Source organism: Brachionichthys hirsutus, chromosome 19 (genome assembly GCF_040956055.1).
Source record: "Brachionichthys hirsutus isolate HB-005 chromosome 19, CSIRO-AGI_Bhir_v1, whole genome shotgun sequence".
Classification (NCBI taxonomy): Eukaryota; Metazoa; Chordata; class Actinopteri; order Lophiiformes; family Brachionichthyidae; genus Brachionichthys; species Brachionichthys hirsutus.
In genome coordinates, this window is record NC_090915.1 from 9,869,912 (window position 1) to 9,892,555 (window position 22,644).

Consider the following 22,644-nt stretch of genomic DNA (forward strand, 5'->3'; position numbering starts at 1 on the left):
ACTCCTGATCCTCTCTAACCCTTCCTCTTTCCACCCAAGCATTGCTTTCGCTCTAATCCTTTTCTCTTCAAGGTCACAGATTTGCTTGCCACAATGATGGGTTTAATCGCAGATATGAAGACGCTTTGGTATTTAAGCTTAATGGGCTAATTCACCTGAGTCTTACGCAGAGACATATCGAGTATAAAGGACCTGGGGTTGGACCCACCCACTCACGTCGTTATGTCCTTGTATCTTTCTGAGATCTTATACCTTTAAGCTGGAATGTTAGGAAACATGGCTGTGGATGATGGGTTGGATACCCCTGACAACCTAATGTTTTTGGTCTTTGGCAGTGCATTTAATTTGGCTCAGGTCATATTTCCTTTCTGGTACACTTTTTCGTGGATTGGTGGTGCAAATATCACATCCAAATAAAAATAAGAGAAACCTTCAGTAAATACCTGTGTATTTATTAAAATATCCGGTAGGTGTCTGCTGGTGGATTATAGGACACTATAAAATATTTTGGTGATCACAATTTAATCTTGTCCTGCACTTCACCGATGCACTTCTAGTTTCTTAAAGAAAGGTTGCACCTTTAATTCATTGTTCAACTTGTCAGTTTGACTTGTGGTCTTTGTTCTTGGTGATGTACTCGGGGGTTAAAAATGACACAAGTTAGGAAATTAAGTAAAACATCAATTATTATTAATTTTGTTACCTTATGCCATACTTTTAAGAGCATATGAGTTATCTCGTAATCCTGTGACATAAAACCTCCAGTTGCAAATAGTGAATGAACCATGAACCTAACACCACTAGTTGGAACTCTGACATCCGATCTGAAACCATGATTCACAACTGAACACACTGAAACAGTCCCCCTGTGATGAGACCTGTTTTCTTGCATCTTATTCATTTGCATTTGGATGTGTTCTGTTATTAAAAACGTACCTCTCTTCTTTGCATTTAATTCCACTCTTCTTTTCAGTCTCCCAGAAATATTTTCCACAACATTTAAGAGAGCGTTATATCGGATACTTGATTTTAGTTAAAATCCATAGCAGCTGTTTGCTGGGACCATTTTCAATTCTTAAAACTATTGCTTAGCAACAAAATAAATTCAGCTGCATTTAACATCTAAATCTGACCAGGGGCTTTATGCTTATATTGTGCTGTTAAAGGCTTAAACTTTCACTGATAGGTGAAATCAGAGCAACAGATCAGCTGACATTCAAGCGGCAGCGATGAATCTGTGCCTTGAGGATTCAATCATTATAATTTTGTCAGCCACTGAGATACACCGGAAGTTATTCATTTTACTCCCAACTTTACGGGCACACCTTAATTAATTAATTTATATTGAAAAGATGCAGCAGTTTTGAGAGGAAAGAATCACAGCCATGAATGACGCCCCCCCCCCACACATACCTGCACTTTATGTACACCCACACTCTCACACACTGTTGAGCAAATACAGGCCGTCATGACTGAAATGAACACCTGACAGAGAAAAAAAGTAGTGCACCAGCTTCTTTGTGTGTGTGTGTTTGTGTATGTCTTGCTCAGTTGTGACATAAACAGTGAAGTTACTGCATTAAAAAAAGTACGTACAAACAGAACTAAATATGGCCGTGGTTTTGCCATATTTCTGCTCATTAGTTACCCTAGTTCAGGTAACGTGGTTTGATTGGGAGGTGGGGGTGGGGGGGGCTGTCTCAGCAGGAGAGAACAGACCTTATTCAATGCATGTGACACTGTGTACCTCGGGCGAGCATAAAGTAAGGTTAAAACTGACATTTTGCGGGCTGTCTAAACATTGGCTTTTCTAAAACATAACTTTTTTTTATTCCCCCCTTGTTCTCCTAGCATCATGCTTGAGTACTTTTTAAAGCAAGTTGTTTTCTTCCCCTCTTGAGAGACATCCTGCGCCGACATCAGTACATTATTACAGTCCCAGACTACAAACTGCAGCACTGGTCGCATAGTTTTTAAAGCTTGACATCACTCTGCTCAGTATTTATTTATTACTCATGACGTCACTAGATGTTTCAGGGCCGAGCCCAGCGGAGACTTTACTTTAACAAAGGTCAACAGGGTTTTTTATGTGTCTTACCGTGTGCGATTCCTGACTCTAATGGTAAAGAAAATGTTATGATTCAAAAATAAAACACTGCACAGAACACATTGTTACTACTTACTGTTTAATTTATGAACAAATAAAGAAAAAATATATATGCAGCATTTCAAATAAAATGCTAATTTTTGTTGCTTAAATTAAAAGACAATTATAATCACAATGATAATGAGTACAGGTCAAATCATGAACATTCATTAAACGTCTTGGCTTCTCTCTTCATGCTGGGTGTATCTTCAGATGGGAAATGGAGTCACAACATTGCAGAACAATCCACTGTTGGGATGGGGAGGGAGGGAGGAGGGATGCCTCAAGGAGGAAAAGTGAAGCAGGAGTCATCAGCCTGGTTTCCTTTAAAAGGGATCGCCAGGCCTTAATTGGGTCACTCAGTTTAACTCCAAGAGCATGTCTGGCTCTTTTTTTTTCTTTCCCCCATGCATATTCTAAGGATTTTGTCCACTGGGATATCACTGCAAATGTATTTATGAAACCATGGCACTGTAATCTTTTGGTAGATATGGGACAGGCTAGCCCCATTTGGCCGCTTTATACTTAAAAAAAAAAAACACACACACACACAAAAAAAACCAAACAGACTGAATCAGCAAACTGGATTAAAATACACTCATTGTTGGAATTTCAACCAATTTCATTTTCACTGCAGTGAATAAATGCACGCACTAAACCACATTTTCTGACTTGGAAGTTGTCACAGACTCCTCCTCATTTCCACCAAAGGGGGAGGGGTCATTCCCAGAAACACCTAAACTGATACCAAAACATATCCAGGTTTACAGCAGGCAAACAGGTCCAAACGGATCCATAATAACCACACGGATTGACAAAAATCTTTACAAAATATGACCTGACATGGTCGATTAATGTGCAGACAGATAATAAAAAGAAGGATTCTGTATTTCTTTTCTGTACAGATGACAAACATCACAAAACATCAACGTCAATATTGTTTTTTCCATACCACATTTTTCAGACCGAGGCGCATACATGTGGTGATCGATGAGGCAAGTCACCTGACAGGATACGATGTTGAACAGAAAGAGTCAGCTGACAGGGACTGTGCAGGGCTAACACCGTCAGGGTGGGCTACGGCACTCGCTCATACAAAATGTACAAAACACTGTCCTCTAATGACAAACAGCACACCTTGGAGGGACAAATGATCCATGTTCAAATGGTCTCAGATATCTGGAGAAAAATTCTGTGCTTAGGTTTGCCTTTTGATCATTTTGCTGCTGACGGCATCCATGTGCGTTGGCAGGCTGAATTGAGCATAGCCCAAATAAACGAGAACCATTGCAAACATGTATTTTGTATCCTTGGTGAATTAAACAGATATCTGGAGTGGGGTTTTTTTTTTGGCATGCGTCCTCGTCATTGTGTCTGGAAGTGCTGCCGAGACGCAAACGTGACCCGGTGCTGCCCCCTTAGTCATGTGACCTCCGTCATCGATGCCGAGTGGTTCTGAAAATGGATGTGGGAGAAGGGATGGATTGTGGGGATTGAGAGGGATAACAAAGAAAGTAAAAGGAAAAGAGGAGAGAAAGAGAGAGAGAAAAAAGGTGTGGAAATTAAAAAGGTAGAGGAAGTCATTGTTAGACTAGATCAGGAGGGTTCTGTGTGATGTTCTGTCTGTGTTTCTGTGCATTTAGGGAGGAGGGAAGTGATGCAGTGCAAGATAGCATGCCTGTATGCTCTTTAGAACGCTTCACAAGAGAAAGAAAGAATTTAAGAAAGCATGTGGTTGATACTGAAACCCTGTCTTTAGATAGAAAATGAGCGTAATTCCGTTCTCTACAGGAACACTGATAAATGATTCACATTCCAGGGACATAAAATTACAAAACAAATGAATTGTCTGAAGGAATATTTCTGTTTTAAGATCACAGTCTTTGGGGAAATCTGCCTTGGAGAACGATTCTGTGCATTATTTTTTGGGGAGGCCAGGTTAAGTGTTTCAAGGTACCTGTGCGCTGAGGGTCTCCAGGGGGCTCTCTACACGAGGGAAAGTCATCAGAGGCAGACCACGGTAGTCTTCAGCTTTCTGTTTCGTCGCTGAACTGTGGACTCCTTTGAAGTTGTTGACGACACATATACCCTGTAAAAAATAAAGAACATTCACAATTCATATCAAGGTAGGCTAACAATGGCACAGGCTGACCTGGAACTTCAAGCATTGGTTGAAGCAGGGATATTATAAAAGCAATTTTTTTTAGAAAAGGTACAGAATAATGATCGCCTTGTTTGGCGACTTTAAGCGTGTTAGCATGACGACATCCAGCAGCACTAAAACAGTTCTACTTCTCAGGTTTTTCCTAACAAAAACCTCAGGTTTATACATCATGAGAATTTAAAAATGTGCATATTATATATATATATATATATGTAAACAATAGAATGTAAATCCAAAGCTGTAATATTTGCATCTTATTTTTCATTTTCAACTTGTTCTCACCAGAGTCCCGCTTGAGGCAGTCTAGTCTCGAAACCATTTAAATTCCTCCTCATTTGTCTCTCTTCAAAATGGCATTAATGTGTTTATGCATTCTAAGGTCATTGAACAGCTAGATAGGATTAGGAACAACTGCAAGGTTCTTGGATAAATGTCCCCATGTGTCTAGCTTGGTGATCTTCTATGATACTTAGTGTGCATGGGAAAATAATCAATATTTAATGATCATGCAGATCTTATTTTGCAAAAGCCAACTAAATACAGATATTGTTAATCCATGCATTCACTATAAACTGCTCTTACCTTCTCTGAACAAGTTTATATCATATGAAGGTATGAGAAAAGCTTTGGGAGCTCAGTCCTACACTGGCTCAGTCCTACACTGAGCCGTTGTTTTCACATCACTGCTCTTATTTTTTAAGATACATTTCAGTAGGTTCCTGTTTTCATCAACCAATGTTCATTCCCTGCTTAAACCATGGAAGACTGCTTCTTTCCTTTTATTTCATTTTTGCATCTCGTCACCCACGCAAGGAGAGCCAACCTGCCATCTATCGCCATTTGCCTGTTGCCATAGTGAGGAAGAAAAAGTACAATCTAGATTTGAAGTTTGTTTGTTCGTTTTTTTTATTTTCGAAGTTGCAGATTCTCTTGCAAAATAATCCAATACTGAGAAAAAAAATCAGCATTAAATGTCTTTTTATGTGACAAATTCTACGTACCTTGAAGGACTCAAAATAAATCTTGAGAACGAAGGGAATTTCATAGATGCAGTGTAAATGCAGACCTTTTCTTATACATGAATGTCTGTTACATCCGAACCCTTGCCAAACTTATGAAGCCTTCAGGTAAATGTGTGCGGGTTGCTGTAGACAAACTGGCATGTGCAGCAACTAAAGCAGGGAGAGAGTTCAGTTGTAAAACCTAACAAAATGCTGCTGGTTTAAAAATTGAGGGGTTGTGTTTCTGTCAGACTTCAGCATGATCAAGTGGACCCTTCTGTGTCCCGTTATGATTTCATCAGCATCTCCTCAACTCCCTGCATAACACTGATTCCTCAATCTGCAGGCAGAGGACAAATCACTTGTAAGACCAAAGGCGGTTGTACTTTGATGACTCCATTCAAATCCCCTTCAAAGACTGAGTCTTATTGTCTTTTGTCTCTGAGTCGTCCCTTCAGCACCACCAACATGTGAAAACTGTCTTGAAATATCATAATCTCCTTCAGCATGACCTGCAACAAAACCGATAATAATCATACTTTTAATTATTTACTTTTACTTCATCAGGCCAACGTTGGAATTCAGGACCAAATACTTGGCTCTCAACAGTTTCATTAGACAAATAGTATACCGCACTTCTTTACATCTGTTGCAGACTTCCCTGGGTTGTCGAACCATAACTAGGATAAAGTTTTTGTTTTTGTATTTTGTTAACCAAATACAGCTACACAGAAAAAAAGTTTGTCATTTGCCAGATGACTGCGTTATACGGGACGTGTTGTCATATGACTCGTGTACTAGCCTGTAGTGCGTCTGTCTGTGATGCAAGTTCTGGAACAAGATCACAGTAGTAAAAGGACATCTGAGTACTGTCCATTTAAAGGCATTTTTGAAAGGCTGTGAGAAGTTGTGAGAATCAAAAGGCTATGAAATCAGTCACCAGCAGCCACTGAATAAATATCAATCCTTCCTTTCACGCCCATCCCTGCTTCGAGGCTAGAGGCCCAGTGGAGATTACTAATGTAATGAAGACTGTTGAATACATCTTATTTGATTTTTGGGCGTTTTCCTTCACTTTCCATTCTCCTTGACAGACTTTCAGCCTTCATCCCTAAAACGTCTTGAGTGTTCCAGCTACAACATAACTTCAAACACTTCAAAAGATAAATCTGATGTTGATCAAACCATTTAACACAGATCCAGTATATCCTGTTGTTAATTATTATTATGCATCTTCTCCTACCTGGGTCGTCCTCTAGCCCTGTTCCCTGGCAGTTCCATCCTCAGCATCCCTCTACCGATATAGTACCTCTCCGACCTCGTCTCCAAAATGTCTAACCTTCACTGTCCCTCTTTTAACCTCTTTGTGTCTCATTTCTAATCCTATCCAATCTGGTCACTCCCAAGGAGAACCCCAGCATCTTCATCTCCTCCACTTCTAGCTCCGCCTCCTGTCTCTTCATCAGAGCCACTGTCTCTAAGCCGTCCATCATGGCTGGCCTCACCACTGTCTTGTAGACCTTTCCCTTCATCCTCGCTGACACTCTCCGACCACAGAGCACACCTGATACTTTCCTCCATCCATTCCAGCCTGACTGCACACGATTCTTCACCTCCTTTCCACATTTTCCATCACTCTTTTGATCCAAGGTACCTGAAGTCCTCTACCTTCTATTTCTGCCTATTTGGTGGCTTTCAGAAATAAAGTTGTACATTAATAGTTCCAATTTACATTAATAAACCACTTTATCTTCTCCACTCCTGAATTATAAACTTTTTAATTTATTTTGCTCACCAGAAACAGAGCGACAGCTGATCCCAGTATAAATCCAGCCACCACGTCTGAACAGTGGTTTCGGTACTCGGAGACTCGGTTGAGGCCGGTGAGGAAAGCTGAACAGAGCGTGCCCAGACAGAGAACAGGCTTGGCCAGGCGGCTGGACTTGGTCTTGATGGTGCTGGTGATGTACATCTGGAAAGGTGACACAGAAACCACTTAAAATCCACCCAGAAAACAATTCAAAGTCGAGTTCTTCTTTACTGGGTCCCAAAGGTTTAGTAATCCAACATTCTATCCAATTAATATATTCATCATTCATCATCATACTTTCTTCCAAGTCAAAAGGTTCTATGCATGAAATCCTCTTTTCAATAATCCCCTCTGTCTTTCATTCCTTCATAAAAAAAATTGCATTCTGACCAGACACAGCATGTTTTTAATTATAAGGTGATCTCAGTCAAAGTGTAATGCAGCCACTCCGCACAGCCATTATTCCTCCTTAATCAAACGTTTTTTTTACCTGCAAATCTAGTAAAAACTTTTAATCACTCCAGGCTTAAAAAGGTATATTTATCTGTAAGTGTTTGGGTGTTGTTTCCACCAAGATGCAAACAAATTGCATTAAACCCCAAGAGTAACTTGTGCCAGAAGTACATTTGAAATTGATTTCTAATTAACTGCGCTCAGGTTGGGTCGAAGAAAATACAAAAAATATGTGTTCACTGTCCTTTGTTTAGAAAATATGTGTGCTCAGTAATGTATTTTATTAAATGCATTGCAATACATACATTATAGACACCCATTGCAGTCACACATGCGTGGTTTTGCAGTATTATTAAGTATTTGAACTTAATCAACATTGTGTGAAACTACCAGCTTATAACGCAGATACCTGCCGCATGTGGAAAAAATTAATTTGCTGTTGCCAATATGTCAATATGAGCAAAAGCCTGTACATTAAAGTTCAAATAAGTCTCAAACTGCAGAAATGTGTAAATTGGAGGACCCACTTATAAGATGCTCACCTAAAGGGCCCTAAAAAAGTATGTGTGAAATTTATTGTAGTACTTTAATTCATTCATTCATTAATTTAATCCATTTAGATGCACCGCACACTGTTACACATGTGAAGATAGACAACATTGGCAGGGTAATAAAAAAGTCCACATTCTGGCATAACTTATACTAAGGCCTGATGTTGCATAATAATAATAATCATCATCATTTCGTAATGCCATGTGCTAAATAAACAGTAATCTAATTTCTTGCAGAAAACAGTACGTTATCAAAGAATAAAAGTGAAGTTATTTGGTGTGTTTACCATTGTTGACACCCGACTACACGTCTGTACAATGTAACTGTCCCCAGTCACCAGGTATTATCATTCTCACCGTGAGGTAAACAGCAGAGTAAACACTCAGTGAAGAGTCCTTGGACGGGAATGACCGCCGTGCGTTCTCCACGATAACAGGGTTCCCAGTGCAGATGTTGCCATTGACAATGAATTGGTGATTAAAACGACACTCTGCACCAGTGTAGTTGGGCTTGCAGATGGACAGGAAGTAGGGCGACAGGCCTCCGGTCACCACCTGACCCGCGTTGACAAAGATGTCCGTGGCAAACAGGCCGAATGCAAACACACCTGAGTGTGAGGGGACACAATGAGAATAAGACAGATCTGCAAAGAAAGCTTGAAATGTTTCTGATACCGTGATTTAATCGTCCTCCATCGGCTGTTAGCGTGGGCAGTGACTATCCAGCACTGAAGCAACATGAAAGATATACCCTGAGCTTTTTGTTTATTGTTCAGTGTGACTTGTCAATCTGATGTGAAAGGAATCAAACAATTGGCGTCATATTAAGTGAAATTGGAAGGAAAAGGGCACAAAAACTAATAAACACACTTGGAATAATGTATTTTATTATGAACGATTACGCCGACACTTTCAGCCCACCAAGCCCGACCAGCGTCTGCATTCCTTTTGCTGTGAAATATGACTGCTGATTATCAGGCCTGCTTAGCCATGAAATTACTCTGCTTTGTGTTTTCATTCGGTGAAGAGGGCTGCGGAGGCTGCGGGGAGGGCGAGGGGGTTGGGTACGGAGTTTCCCGTGAGGGTTAAAGGGATGCGATTGTGTGAAGGGCATTGAGGGGAAATGGAGAGAGGGAATTAGGTTGAGTGGAGGGGAGATTGGAGGCCGCAAGAGAGCGGGAAACTAAAAGCCTCAATGATCCGACCAATTTGCGAGGCTGTTCGGGAGAAGACTGAAGTAAAAATCATGTGAACTGCCAAATGAATTCCTGATGAGTTTGTCACAAGTTGAGGGGTATTATTTAAAACATTTTAAATGTGGTTGTGATAGTGTCAGGAGAGCCCAGCAGATGACCTCTGTTCCTGCAGCTGATAGCCCAGAGTCAGTTTGTCCAGTTCTAATCAGGTCAAGTGTAAAAGTGGCTCTAAGATACAGATATGTGACCTAACCCTTGTCTGAGGTTATATCTATAATTGAGACAGGAAGCAGCCCTATTGTAAGAAAAAATAGTTTTATATAAAGTCTGTAAGCAGTTTCACAAAAGCAAATATCAATACACATTAGCTGGATTTGTTCCATATTTGGCTCCTCTGATGGAGGATTTACTGAAATCTAATCAGCCCACCTTGGACTTGAACCAAAAAGCCTCAATCAGCAAGTTTCTCAGAGTCTAAAACATTCATGCAACCGCAACATGTTCTATAACTAAGGCATGGTAAGCGTGGTCGCATGATTTTTCGGTCTTTTGGGCGACTGCAGTTTCGTGAGGGAAGCATTGGTGGGCCGTATTGCATTCATAGAGAAACTAAAGAGCCCAAGGCTTGTGAATGACGCAAGGTATGAGGAGATCAGAGGTGACAAGATGCAAGATGTTTGGTTTTAACCAGGGGACGACCCAAAGACTATATTTTATAGACTATATTCTGTGATGCTAAAGAGTCTGGAATGTCCAACCACTGATCGGTGTTTTTTGTATTTGAATACTTAAATCTCACTACCTGCACTTTTATTTTATTTCTTTATTCTATTTTTGTACTGCTGCTTGTCCCCATATGTATTGCTTGTCCCCACATGTATTGTTCTGTTGTATATTAAGACGTGTGGTTCTCCCTGGGTCACCCTTGTAAAAGAGATCCCTGACCTCAGCAAGTTTTGGAAGGATTTAATAATAAATGTGCAAATTGAGAACCACCAGCGATTGATTGACACGCTGCACATTTATACTATTGATGTTTTTAGAGTCATGGTTGGAGCAAGTTATTTGAAGGATCGATGAGTTATGCAGGAAAGATAAACACATTAAGTCAAATAAGGCCTTCTCACCTATGAAGCGCACAATGCGGCGGATGAGAGGGTTAAGGTAACAACAGTCTCCTGTTATAATGGTTTTCTCTTGGAGCAGGAGCACTTCTCTCGTTGACTTCATCATATACATCGACACCTCTCCAATGAAAATCTACACACATACATACAGAAAGGGGAGGGAAATAGAATATAATGTTAGTCATCCTAATTCATGGCAGAGGAATATTTCCCCCCCGGTCTGGCCTGTCTCTGTAAACAACTGTGTCTTATTTCAAGCTTTCTCCAGGCCCATTATAGTGCAGATCAGGTCTAATGGAAAAACTGCTACTGGACACAAGAATGAAACTCACTGCCACCTGCCTTAGGTGATAAGAGGCTGCTTCAAAAACCTGTCTATGAGTCGGACAGAGTAGATGTGCATGTTGTGTGTGTGTGTGTGCCATAAAAGTAGTTGGTTTTGAGCCCCAGGACTGGTGACAAAACCTCTGTATTTCTGACATTGACTAATTTTATGATGTTGGTGTGGGGGGGGGGGGGGGGGGGAGTGAATGACAAAAAGCGGGAGTAACAGCAGCATTCCTATAAATCAGGTTAGTGATGATTTAAAGCTCTGAGTAATGTTTTAAATATCTGCATTGGATTCAATCATGTTTGGATTTGTATACATGAAGGAACCTAAATTACGAGTCCAAAACACTTTTTTCACTTCTTTTTGATGATTTGAAATAAGGCGCGCAAATACCAAAGTAAATGTCATTAAAAACGGTGTCACAGAAAAATAATGTCTTCGGATGCAGGACAGGGAAGAAAATAGATGTCTGCCTTCAAAGGTAAAAAAAAAAAAAAACCCAAAGAGATCCTAATCTTCAAAAAGAAAACTCGAAGAGGCAACTGGTATGATAAAATCTGGTCACACACGATCAGTCATGAATGATCAAAAGACATTTTACAAAGAGGATAAGTGCAACAGCAACAGAGATGACAGCAAATAGAAATAGCCCTCTGCTGCTCAGAAATAAATGGACAGACATATGTCCATCTTGGATTCGTAGAGAGACAATAAAAGCAACCAGGGTTGCACTTACAATGATGCTGTTGTGCTGTATTTAAGAACAATCTGACTGATCATCAGAGAAGCACGATCTGAAAGCTCAGAAAGTGAAAACCGCCCAACTCTCAGCACAAATCAAGACTCTATTGACTAACATGAAATACGACAAACCCAACACAGAATTGTCGAGCCCTTCTTCAGTCATTCTCCATTCAGCTTTAGTGTTTTTCAGTGCTATGATTCAGCCACCCTGTTTCATCGGAGGCTTTTACTGCAGGGGGGGCAACTCCTTTCAAGACATTCGCTGCATGCTCCCAACTCTGCACCGAAAGGTGGACTGACAGCGTTATCAACTCACTGGTGAGCATTTAACAGCCAATTAGTTAGTCACTACCCTTGGGAGTAACACAAAACAGAGCCAAAAGGGTTAATGAGAAATGGCGAGGTGCTCAGAAACACAATCCCAAATGAATGCGCTGTATGACAGTAATTAAGATAAGATACACGTTTCATTTTCCTTGTGAGGAAAGTGCGTTTCTGCATTTAACACATCAGTGAGGAGCAAACCGCCGTTCAGTATCTTGCGGAACAATACTTGAAGATGCCTTAGGTTCCTGGATGAGCACAGGTTTGGTGACTTTACAAGACAATGAATTTTAAAGATGTGTTTATAGTTTGTTCTGCAACCCAAAGAGGAAAAAATGTCTTAAACGTCCATCCTTTTTTTTTGTAGATGAGACGATTCCATTTACAGCCACTTTTCCCTCTTTGCTGGTCACGGGAGTTGCTGGAGCCTATCCCAGCTTGCTATGGACGAGAGGCGGGATACAGCTCGGACGCGTCGCCAGCACATCTTAATCAATGGCCCTTACACCGTGCCGTGAGGGGTCGCCACAGCAAATCAACCTCCTCCACTTCACCCTGTCCTTTGCATCGTCCTCCCCAACACCAGCCACTCTCATGTCCTCCATCACTACATCCATGTATCGTCTCCTGGGTCGACCTCTAGCCCTGTTCCCTGGCAGTTCCATCCTCAGCATCCTTCTACCGATATAGTCCCTCAAAGCCATAAACATAAGGAAGTGGAATTGGTGTTTGATTCCCTTGAAGACTTTTTTGTCTCTTTCTAACCCTCTTCAGTCATTCTGGTTACGGCTGAGAACCTCCTAAGGGTCTGCCATTTGTTTGTGTTTGAACAAGACAAAACAAAACACAATCTGTCAATTCCTTTGTTCAGAGAGGGAAGGATTTCCATCCATAGCTGAATGCGTTAAAGTGAATACCCCTCATCTACCCTCCACAGTCTCTTCAGCCGTGATGAGGTAATTTACTGGCATCCCAGCCACGTCATCATTAATTCTGAGTGGCTTCTCCTCAGTTTTATGATGCATGTGTGCCATTTACACGTTCAAACTTAAGCACCTGACGCAGCACTTCCAAAAGGTACAATGAAAAGGTTTAGGGTAGCATATGGACCGAAAGATAGACTGTGAAAAATAAAAGCCAACTGAGGGAGGAAGGAGAGAGAGAGAGACAGACAAGAAAAAGTTAATACACAGATATTTAATGGTAGAATACATGAGTTTTTTCCATTGATTAATATAACTAAACCAAATAGTGATATGAGACGAACAAAGAAGTTGCTGGTTGCACTTTGTGGCCAGCGGGTATTGCCATTTCTCATTTTTCTTTCATCTGAAGTGTGTTTGTGGGCAAAATACTGATATGTTTCCACACTAATTAGTAACAGGGAGGACAATGCAAGCTAAAGGGTTCAATTTATTTTTCTCAATAAAAGCGTCAATACCTCCAACCGAAAGAAAATGGAATTTCCAAAATAATAAACACAAAATGCAGGAGACACAAAAACACAAATTAGGCAGCAGAATCAGAATCTCTGCAATGTATAGTAGAGCTTAAATACATAAATATAAATCTCCTTGTAGTATTGAGATGCTAAAGCATATCATATGATACCATCTCAGCAGACACTCTTAGGCTTAAGTTTGCAACTCTGTACTAAAAAGCTTTATTGTTACGTTGTATTTTTAGTTGATGGGAAATATATATCACCCCACATGATATTAGCAACAGTTAAATCTGTCAGTGAATCCTTCATTGCAGAGCTGCTGTGATGCACCACTGCAGGGGTTGATTTATGAACAGCATACTGAAGCCTGTGTCTGACCATGAACAGACTATAGATGTATCTCACTTCATCCTTGAAGGCTGTAACTGAAGGCCGAATGTCTCAAAGTGCGAAAGAAAACTAAAGTATAAAGCATGTATCCTTCATAACGTGTTGTATCCCTTGATTCATTGCATTTTACTCAATATCAGTATAACATACAGGCAGCACTTCCACTACCTCTTTTACCACCACAACAGCTTTTACGACTCTTGCCAGCAGTACTTTTCTGCTAATGCTCCACAGCTTCTACTACAGTGACTTTACAACCCCTTATCAATTCATCAACACCAGGCATCAATGTAGGCAGCTAATGATGTCATGCACCATCAATAAGGCTGAGAGGGGATGTTACAGTAGTTCTCATTGAAAAGCTCCATAGATCATGTTTGAAAGCCTATCAGTCCCACCTTAGTGGTATATGAAAGTCCCGCCTCCACAGAGGGATGCAGCCCTGTAATTGGTACAGTTTATGATTCCACTCTAGGATTGGCTAATTCATTCTTTCACATTTGGTCCATTCCAAATGTGAAAAAAACTGTTAATTATAATATTAAACAGGTATGTGCTAGCACTAATTAGGAGGTGGTGCGAACATCTTGAGCATTGTTAATAATGAAATCAGGGTCTGAGTAGCTGTGGTGGGGGTGGAGTCAACAAACATGGAGTGAGACTGACCCCTACTGGCTATGTGCTGCTACTACTTTTAAAACCATTCAATGTCATACAGTTGGTTGCTGGCTCGACTGAAAACAAGTAGGATCTCTGTGTGGAACATACTGCATGATACAGAGTTTTACTTGCTTCATTTGGGGTCAATCTTGTTGTATTTTGTATTTCATGATATGTGTCAAGTTTGAACTTCAGGCTGGACAGTTTAGCATCTAGACTCCTGTTGCAATACACACAAAATGTAATCCATCATTGTCTCACGGGACGAAGGAAGATGGAAGTGTTGTCTGCTTGGCAGCGTATGTTGCTGTAAAGCCTGAATATATGGTTCAGCACTGATGGCACTTTAATAAATCCATGCCACCTGTACTAATGCACAATCACACTATCACGGGTCCTGGCTTATGAACTGATAACAAGCTGGATTATTCCTCTTCTATTTATCAGTGTTCATGATTTCCAAATATAATTTTGACTTGTAAGACCACAGGACAGTTTTCTGTTTCACCTCAGTCCATTTTACAAATGGTCATGGATGGATGGATGGATGGAAGGTGGGAAAGTAACATTCAGTTAGTTTTATTGTAGGATATCACATTAAGGGGATGGCTAGATAAGTGTGTGTGTGTGCGTGCACAATGCGACACATCTCGCTCTCTCTTCCTTTTATTCTCTCGACCTTTTTAATGATGCATTTCCCCTAAAGGTTTCTCGTCCCTTCAACTTCATCACATTATTGAATTAACAATATAACAGAAATGCCATCGCTGTATTGATGCTTCACGTCATTCAACACACGCGGTGACCTGTCAGTGTATCCTGCATTAAATCATTTGTAGGTCGATGATTAATTGGCAGCAGAAAACCTTTATGTCTGTATTTATTATAGATGTGTGTGTGTGTGTGTGTGTGCGTGCGTGTGCATGTCATAGCATCCCATCTTTAATGGAGAGGTGGTTGTACGTGCCACACAGTAAACTCACATGAAACTAAATTAGCAGGATGTTAACAGTGAACATTAGGGTACTTAGTTGAACAGAGCTCATTTCAGCTAAATCTTTGATCATTCTAGTACAAAAACACAAACAAGTAAAGAAGATACAAAACGTTTGAAAAGATGTCCGTCGAGAAAAATCTATTCTGGTTCAGTTATTTTCTGCTGGGTTGTTGGAATAAACATACATTCTAACTGGAAGTAAATACTGCAGCTTCTTATAATAAATCACATGACAAAGTTAAATCAAAAAATGAGCGTTTGAAACAATACAATGACATTAAACATGAAAAGGGTTTTTACTCACTACAGCAGTGGGGATAGCAGTCACCACGCAGTACAGGATGAGAGGGGGGACGAAACTGGACTCCTCTGTTCCAGGGTATGGCTTCATCAGTTCTGCATCATTACAGAAGAAACCCTGCACATGCACACTGAACAAGTTTGTGCACTCCATGTAGTAGGCCAACAACACCGTGCCAGACATGATGACAAGCTGAAAGAAAAACATGGTGGACCCAGAGAGAGCGACAGGAGAGAGTTGAAGAGGGGGAGGAGGAGAAAAACGAGAAGGGGGAAAGAGCGGCTTGTGAGTTGTATATCCAGTGCACTGAAGGCGTTCTGACTAAAACGAGACGATTCCCTTGAAGAAATTGTTTTGCAGCTGATCCCAGAACATCACATCACAGTCTCTCTCATCTGTGATGTCTCTCATAGGTTTTAATGCAAGAAACATGCATGAACTCTCTGAAAACATCTCTCTCTCTCTCTCTCTCTCTAACTCATCATGTTAAAGCAACCCCCACCAGCACCATTATTTACCACCTCCTCTCCTCCATCATCCTTTTATGCTTTTGTCTCTGGCCTCATTTCACTCTGCTTCTTGAATCGGCTCTAGGCATTTTGGTTTATTGATATATATATATAATACCCACACACACACACACCTTTAATGTGGCACATCAGATGGCTTTTTATTATGTAGTCACAAATGTGCATATACTCAATCTAACCAGCTGGCACGGTGCCGGGATTCTTATATCAAACGAAAGTGACGAGATACTGAGGAAGCTACCAGATGAAGAAAAGAGACCATATTAAGTTACCATGACTGGAAAAATGTGGTCAAGCAAATATACATATTGGTGAATAAAATAAGCATGAGTCATGTACAGTTATATTTAAAGTGGTCAAGTTTCAGATACTGAGCTCCATTTTAATCTCAGTAAATGTAAAATAAAATACATTTCTCCAGAGGTCAGAAAGAGGACTAAAATGAGTGGTTTTGTTGATAAAAAGCTGTCCTGAAACTCCTGGGTTTGAGTTCGGCTCACCAACCAATGGGTTATAATCCGGAAGCAGGACACCTGGCCAGTGCCGTGGGTTGGATTAACCGTAATCTGCCCCAAACTCAAAGAAAGACGGTCCTGCTTCTGCAGATGCTGCTTCTTGGCTTCCCTCCCACACAATTGAGGAGAGTAAAGCCAAGGCAATTTGTATGGTGATGAATTGGTGATTGGGCAATTCAGAAAAGGCTTGGTGTCACGGTGCATTCAGGGACTGTGGGACAAAATCTTAACTGGAAAAATCAACCAGGGGTACACCTTATTGACAAAAGCAGATTTAAAAAAAATCAGATTACGGTACATTTGGTGAACAAAATAGTCATGTCTGACTCCGATTGTAATCCTTACCTCGACCAGTGGGTGTCACTGTCCTACTGCAGCTGGATCAGTGTTCATTGGCTAACTATTGGTCGTATGAAACGACTTATGTCACCCACAGCTCCAACCTTCAAATATCAATTACAACTGTCAATTTAAGGTATGCAGCTACGTAAATCATGCATCAACCCAAAATAACTAAAACTAGAAAAGCACTCAGAGTGCAGACGTCTGTCAAGCAGCTCTTTCCCCTCCTAATCGTATTAACACCAATTAATTCTGCATGGTAATCTGGATCATCATCAAAAGGTCCTAAATTTGTATTGGTATCTTTATACACCAACCATGAAAAGTAAATCGATGTTGATGTGTATTTTTAACTGATTTTTTAATACATAAATGAGGTTTTCAATGTTTAGTATTTAGATCCAGATGAAATTCAACTTAAAGGTGCATGATGATGATGAATATATTTATTAGATAGAATGTTATAGTACAAACAGACACATAATATACGTAGGTGGACAAAAAAGGGGGTGGGGGATTGATCCGGAGAGAGTCGTGATGACTATCTCTGTTTCTGCCCCCCTGAAAGGTGTATTTTTAGGGCCGTTTTGAATGAGGCCAAAGAGGCGCATGTTTTGAGGGCAGGAGTCAAAAAGTTCCACCCTTGGGTGGCAGTATTGTAAAAATATGATTTACCCATTCTTGTCGTATAGGAGGGTGTAATCAGGAAATCGTCTTTTGTTTGATTGCTTTAGTTCTACTTTATTCTAATTGTTTTGGAGTATACACGTCCTGTCGGTCAACCAGTGCTTCCTGTTTCACTGTAGAATACGAAGGGTGTGTGGACACAGACTGGACAATATGGCCAGTGAGATTCAGACAGTGAAGGCAGGTTGTGCTTACAGAGAGAAATGTTGGCAGCTCTTGTCCTGCCACAGATGGCCATGCTGAGAGGTTCAGGTGTGTGTGTGTGTGTGTACACACAAATGCATATTTTAAATGCTTTTATACTGCGTAAACTGACGGGCTAGAATTGTGCAACACTTTTGTCAATAAATTCAAAGAGGAAACATGTTTAAAGTAGTCGGTGTTAAAGGAAGTCAGTGTTCGGATTCCAGACAGCAATTACCTGCTCAAATTCTTGGAGCAGTGTGAGTTCAGTGGATGGACGTGTCTGGCAGCTGGACTGGAGTCTTTCCTCATACCTGAGATGTATACATGAGATTCTGGCTTTTAGCCAAAGCATATCCCATTCACTGCAACCCCTGGACCCCAGAAAGCTGCCGCGGAGCTGAATTCTGACCCGCCAGCTGATTTTGTGGGGCTCTTCCTAACCGACGAGCCGATCAGACCAACCTGCAGGCTGATCCATTCAGTGCCATATAGGGTGAATTTATAAGCAGAAACGCCAGATTAAAGTTTGAAGCCAGATTACAACAGCGTGTTTAAGTGATTGTTTTTATAGTGTGGGCAGCAGACTGACACAAAATATTTAAATTTTAAGGAAATAAAATTCACTGCACCATAAATAAGTGTCTCTCTCTCCTCGGATTTCATTAAAAATCGGTGCACAATCCCAGTTTGAAAGTGTGTTTCCAGGCTAAACATAAATAATATCTGCTTTAATCAGCTTTAAATAACCTCCCAAGATGATGTCTAGACGCATTATTGCAGCCTAGAGACAAAACAACATCAAAAACCATCAATCCCAGATGCCGGATGTTTCTTTCTAGAATTCTTTTTTATTGATTGCTATTTTTTGCCAATAATTGCATTTTAAGATATTACTACAGCATACCGGTGGAGAACATTGCAGATTAGGAGAAGACTCTGAATCAAGTGTCGTTTCGTCACACAGTGAGTCAGGTGACTCTGCATATTATATAATCTCATCCACAGGGAGGTAGAGGATGGACACTCTTTACTTCTACTACTCACCTTCTTAATTAATATCTCTGCACTTTTGCAAGCCTTTTCTTCATCTCTATTCCATCTTTCCTTCTCCTCCCCTGTGTCCCATTTTCCCGTCACACTCCATGCCAGTCTTCTCATCCTAGGACTATTTTTATTCCCTTTCATCCCATCGACCTGTTCAGTTTGTCACAGCCATGCCAAAATATTGAGGTTACGTAAGGAATGAAAAGGTTTTATTAAAAAAAATCAAAAAAATCACCATAAACACACATCCTCCCCATCACACTGCATCTGGTGCTGAACTACCGGCTCACTTTTTTTTTTAAGTCCTGTGGCAGTAATACTAGAATGAGAAAGGGTGAAATGTGTGAAGAATAAATAAAAGAGACTGTGAGACAGACAACAGAGACATCAAAGCTTAAGAGACATAGAATGAGGAAAGGCTGGTGGAGACAGACAGGAGGCCTTTGAGAGCTGCGTGTAAAGACAAGAGGAGTTGGTGAAAAGAGGCAAATGAAATGTAAAGAAAGTTTGCTCTTTAGAGGGGCACTATAGAGTTCATCTCAGGAGAATCCTTCATCGGCTCTGCTGCAATACTGCATTACTGATGTGACAGGAGATTCTAGATGGGAAAACCCCAAGTTAACTGAAAATCAGCTGACTTGTGCTGCTACGCTATGTCGTCATGGTCAATAGCTTGGTGAAGTTGAGAATCGTCGTCTTTGACGAAAAGGCTCTAAACGTAACGGCGGTATCAAAAAGCTGCTATATATGATCAATGATCTCAAAGATTTGAGCGACTGTAAAGTTCTTTATGTAATTAACGGAAGTCATTTCTTTTACCATTTGACTAGAATTGCCCAGCACAGTTCACTTTTCATTGCACTAAATAATTATGCCACTGATGTCTTCACTGCATTTACGTACATGCATTGGACACATTGGAGTAATGAATACCAAGAATGAAATATAACATTAAGCATATTGAGGTCATCGGAACAGAGCCATACATATCCTCAATCTCGGGCTTGGACTGAGTGTGCAGATCATTCCCGAACCATATAGGTGTTGTTGGCGTAATAATCCCTTTGGTAAACTGTTTTAATTGGATCCCTTGCCGTCAAATAATTGGCTGGTAAAATATGTTTTATAAAATTATTGGTCTGCAGATGTTCTGCTCATACTCATACACAACCATCCAGGCACACTCACAACCAATTTGGTGTCCATCAATTTGCCTGTTTGGAAAATTTTGGAAAATCTGGAGAAGCCACGGAGATCATGCAGGTCGTTGTTGATCTGTAGCCCTCTCCAACATTATAGAGAGTCCCCCCATTAAAACCCGCTCTAATAGTACACATCCTGATTAAAGCTAATTGTACAGCCATGATTAAGCAATGTCCAACTGAGCATATCCAAGAGTTCCAGCCAAGACACTTGAAATAGGCAACTTGCTGAACAACGGCGGCAGGCTGTCCGACAGAAGGGCTGTCTACACTCTACAGCAACTGCAATGATAAACTGTGCGACACGATTCGAAGCAGTAGGCAGTGAATGAAATGTGTCTGTACTCAATGCTGGATTTGCTTTAACGGTTGCAGCAGATGAGCTGATTGAAACCTGGCTGTGTGGGAGTCAAAATGCCGTTTTAGGTAATGCTGATGGTTTTACTTTGGCAATGCATATCAACTGAATAGTTTGAATGAATCACAGTATATAAAGCATAATTATAAGACTCTTATGGACGCAGTTGTCGTGGCCGATAAATGCTAAATACTAAATACTTTTTATTGTTTTGTCCCTCAGAGGGCAATTTGGTTTACAGCAGTTACACTTTCTAACTGTAGTCTGCTGCTGGTCGGCGCATGCGCCCAGGCAATGTGGGTGAAGTGTCTTGCCTAAGGACACAACGACAGTGCACACATGTGCCTGAGCCGGGGATAGAACCGCCAACCTCTCGATCATAGGACGACCCTCTCAACCACCTGTGCCACCACCGCCCCCCGTTCCTGCCGAGAACGCAGTCGTTTTTGTGGGCGGCACGGTGGCATAGTTCGAATCCTATCCGTTTGGAGTTAGTATGTTCCCCCCGTTATCTCCGATTTCCGTGAATTGATTACTCTAAATTCCCCATAGTGTGGCTGTGTGTCCCTTTGATGCGCTGGCGACGCGTCTGGGGTGTACCCTGCCCATGGCAAGCTGGGATAGGCTCCAACAACTTCCGCAGCCCACAAGGCAGAAGAGCGGCTGAGAAAAGCTGGATGGATGTAACACAGAATATTTCCTCCAAGTAGATCGTGTGCGTGCGTGTGTGTGTGAGTTTAAGAGAGAGAGAGAGAAGAGAAGAGAGAGTAATGCAAGGCGCCGTGAGACATCTTTCTGATTAAGGACTTTCAGCCGATGTAGTAATTAAACATGGAGGAGCAGCACAAATTACACACACGGAGTCAACGTCTAACTCATTCCAACGTGATCTCTTAAACTGTGCATAATTTATCCAAAGAGGTTATTTGTTAATGGTTAAATCATCAACCCTGCAAACACAGCGGTCTCTCACCTCTACGAAGATGAAACATGGGATGATGGAGTAGCTGCGGAGGGTGTTGTTGGACGCCATCTTGTCTCCCGTCAGGAGGCGTCTCCGCTCAGGATTCACGGCAGCTCACTCTGCAAAGATAATGACATCAAGTGTCACAGTCCATCTGATATTGATAAGAATGAACAGATACCATTTCTACTTAGGAAACTGTAGTTCTTGTCTGTGACTGAGGGAGCACGGAGTGGAATATTGCTCTCTACCCCTCTCTTTGTTTTTGACTCTCCTCCTACCTGTCCTTGTCTCTGTCCCTGTCTCCTTCTCAACCTAACCGGTCAAGACAGATGGCTGCCCACTATGAGCCTTAGGTTCTGTCCAAGGTTTCTGCCTGTTAAAGGGAAGTGCTCGCTCTTGTGAGTCAATTTGGCATCCGTCCTTCCCTGCAACACCTGAAAAGTGCCTTGAGATAACGTTTTGTTACGATCTGGCACTATAGAAATGAAATTTAATTGAATCAGAGCCAATGTTGATATTTATTAGATAGGTAGAATTTATTGGTCCCCGTAGGGAAATTTGTCTTCACTGACTGAAAATCAATGACACCATTACACATTACAGACAACAAACAATAATAAACTAAGACACAACATGGAAAAAACAAAGACAAAGCAGCAGCAGACAGGCAGATCAGCGAGGTCTACTGTTCAGGGCGGCTATAACCGCAGGCATCAGGCTTTTCCCAAGTCGAGCCCCTCTAAACTCGAGAGCTGCCCCGTCACTCCACCATTTCCTCTCCCCAAACTTGCACGTCTGCGGGCTATTTGTGTGTATGTGTGTGCATGTGTGTGTATAAAAAAGTAATCATTCTTCAATTCATCTCAAAGTTAATGTGGAACACAGCTAACACATTAGCTGTCATTTGCACCACACAAAGATGACGAGCAGAGGATTTTAATTGTCATAATCAGTGCATTTCCGAAGCAGAGTTCAAAGTCAACTCTGGTTATTCATGTATCCCAGCGGCAGACGAGGGTAAACAGAGGAGCCCAAATGAACCAAGAATTCCCAGAGCAGAAAGAAAATTCAGTATTTGTGACGTGTCCTTGGTCCTTTCTTGAGTCTCTTTGCAGGTAGTTCTAGCAAAGAACTACCAAAATGCTGATATGGCAATGGGTGACTTGATGAGTCG

The 22,644-nt window shown here is 41.1% G+C and overlaps 1 protein-coding gene across 1 annotated transcript; it reads right to left on the bottom strand.

Annotated features, from left to right (window-relative positions):
- Positions 1-3,568: 3,568 nt before the first annotated feature.
- plppr1 (phospholipid phosphatase related 1) lies at positions 3,569-21,536 on the bottom strand. The gene is made up of 7 exons (XM_068752910.1): positions 21,477-21,536; positions 15,643-15,831; positions 10,449-10,581; positions 8,483-8,733; positions 7,107-7,283; positions 4,104-4,235; positions 3,569-3,601 (listed from the first exon to the last, which is right to left on the bottom strand). Exons 1-7 carry the CDS (start codon positions 21,534-21,536, stop codon positions 3,569-3,571), a joined length of 975 nt encoding a protein of 324 aa, XP_068609011.1.
- Between the last annotated feature and the right edge of the window lie 1,108 nt (positions 21,537-22,644).

Excerpts from the sequence above, each read along its gene's own strand:
- plppr1 (XM_068752910.1), bottom strand. The coding sequence starts at position 21,536 with ATGGCGTCCAACAACACCCTCCGCAGCTACTCCATCATCCCATGTTTC. Across the intron at positions 10,582-15,642 it reads CTGCTATCCCCACTGCTGTA|ATTTTCATTGGAGAGGTGTC; the intron begins GTGAGTAAAAAC and ends GTATGTGTGTAG. Across the intron at positions 8,734-10,448 it reads CCGCATTGTGCGCTTCATAG|GTGTGTTTGCATTCGGCCTG; the intron begins GTGAGAAGGCCT and ends CCTCACACTCAG.